The following is a 2,211-nucleotide window of genomic DNA, read 5'->3' as shown; positions in this document are numbered from 1 at the left end:
TGCTGAACCTGGGGAGCCTGCTGCTGGCCCTGGAGAAGATGGAAAGGAAAACCTCAGAAATAAATCTATTTTTGAGAATAATCCATTTAGCAAGTAAACAGCCACAAAAAAAAAAAATCAAATAAGAGAAACAACTGCTACATTCTGTGATTAAGTGAATAGCCCACCTATCTGTAGTTCTGGATGACTCATTAAATATACCCCTTAGCAACAGTCCTGGCAATAATCTTGTCAGCAACAATTTCCTCCCCATATCACTCTCCTATTCCTAGCTCTTGCCTTATCAAAGACCAGCAGAACTTTGCACATGCTCACAATTTAATTTGTACTGTTAGACCACCCAGAAAATATTAGTACCACTTAGACCTCAAATATCCTCAAATAGCCTTTTGGAGGGTAGAAATAAAGTTGCACCCACAATTCTTGATTAATGGAAGAAAGCACCTTTTAGAGCCAATAGTGTGTTCCCTCTATTTCACTGTAAGGTGCCTCAATATGACTGTTTCTAGAAGAGGAGAACGAACGGAAAGTTATGGAAAACTTTTTCCATTGGGAAACTTGCACAATGGCATTCAAAGTGTCTCCTAGTCTCTGCTACAGATGAAGCAAGACTTCAGGATAATACATGCCACAGAAACAATGTCAAGTACAACAACATCTAGTACTACTTCTGTACTTCTGTTTCTTTTTTCAGACTTCTTCCTGTTTCTTTCGGGTGACATTTGAGGAGTACTCAGCAAAGAAGAGAGGCTCAGGAACTCTGTTGCTTGTACTGCTTCAGTTCAACACCCTTCACTTTCTAAAAGACCCTCCACAGACAGTTTTAGAGGATGCTTCTGGAGATTGCCAGATTTTTAGAGCTCAGCTACCTACATTCCTAAACCTCAGCTCTCCCGTACCTCTTCAATACTAGTATTAACCCCTTTCATTTTACAAGGAGACTTCACCAATTACTCAATCCCCTCAAGGTTTGTATTGCTCCAATAGGACTGTAACTGCCTTGCTTGCAGCTTGTCATTCTAAGCAACAATGAAGAAAACAGCAACTTTTCATTCCCAGGTTCAGCTCAGTAGCAGTTCAACTTCAAGAGTCATGTGTTCTACACTGAACACAAGCTTGACAGCTAGAGATCTGAACAGCAACCTTTGGCTGCTTCTTTATTGGTTCATGCAACCAATAGGTTTGCCAGACTTTTCAATGCTTCACGCTCAACTTAAAGCACATCAAATGAAACTCACAGCATTGAGCTTTTTTTCATTCAAAGGGAAAAAAGCTACCTGGAAATGGTTTTTCAGCAAGTTACTAAAATCAAGAGACTGATCCTCCTGGGGTGTGGTATTTGAAGCAAGGAGAAACAAAAGCCACATTCAGAAATCTAAACTTGTTTCCCCAATTAAAAAAAAAAAAAAAGTATATGTAGGAGGAAAAAAAGGCAGAATATATTGCATGTCATAATCCTAACCAATTTAAGCTTCTAAAGTAACGAGGCAAACATTCATCCACTAGTGTTATGTCCAAAGTGACAACCTAATGTTAAGAGCTGTCATTATTAAGCCTAGGCCATCCACTTCTCACCATTCTTACTTCTCCTTATTTAAGTTCTGCTGCAATAACAGTGTTTAGGGGGAAAGGGAGGCAAACGGAGACAAGAGAGCTACCACAGCCACAACTTCCAGGAAGCCTCCAGCATCAGTACTGCTGTGTGTGTTCATGTACTCCAGAACAGGAACAAACACATCATTGGGGATTCTAAGCCCTATCATACATGTTCAAAAAGGAGTATTTCTCTCTCCCAAAATCATCAGTGAATACAATAAGGACAACAATCCTCAAGACAAAGGTACACAGAGGAGAAGGGGCCCCATAAAACAACCACAAGAGGTAGGATGGGAGAGGAGAGCAGAGGTGTCCAAACAGGTGGCAAAGTTCACTTCAGTTAAGGAGCTCCATTTCATTTTCTCTGCTAACAGGGTTAGAAGGCTGAAGAGTGGAGGTGCAACTTATCAACAGATATGGCCCAACTCAACCTCCTCCTTCATGTCAGCCTTTTTAGAAGTTGAAGCAAGCGCATTGTGTGAATTCAGAGCACATACCCAGAACTGACACAGGCTATGACAGCTGCAAAAGCTTGTAACATGACAACACCAGAGCATATTGCTACAACATCTTCTGGAGACATCTTTCAATTTACTTACCATATTAGGCATTCCT

At 40.7% G+C, this 2,211-nt stretch overlaps 1 protein-coding gene across 1 annotated transcript in view; it reads right to left on the bottom strand.

The window, feature by feature from the left end:
* EP300 (E1A binding protein p300) overlaps positions 1 to 2,211 on the bottom strand; it is a 61,969-nt gene that overhangs the window by 36,539 nt on the left and 23,219 nt on the right. Inside the window, 1 exon segment of the mRNA XM_009996349.1 lies at positions 8 to 29. Within this exon segment, the coding sequence (XP_009994651.1) occupies positions 8 to 29 (22 nt within the window).

Source organism: Chaetura pelagica, unplaced genomic scaffold, assembly GCF_000747805.2.
Source record: "Chaetura pelagica isolate M959 unplaced genomic scaffold, ChaPel_1.0 scaffold414, whole genome shotgun sequence".
NCBI classification, from domain to species: domain Eukaryota; kingdom Metazoa; phylum Chordata; class Aves; order Apodiformes; family Apodidae; genus Chaetura; species Chaetura pelagica.
Note: the sequence above shows the minus strand (reverse complement) of the source record. Positions and strands in the feature narration are given on the sequence as shown.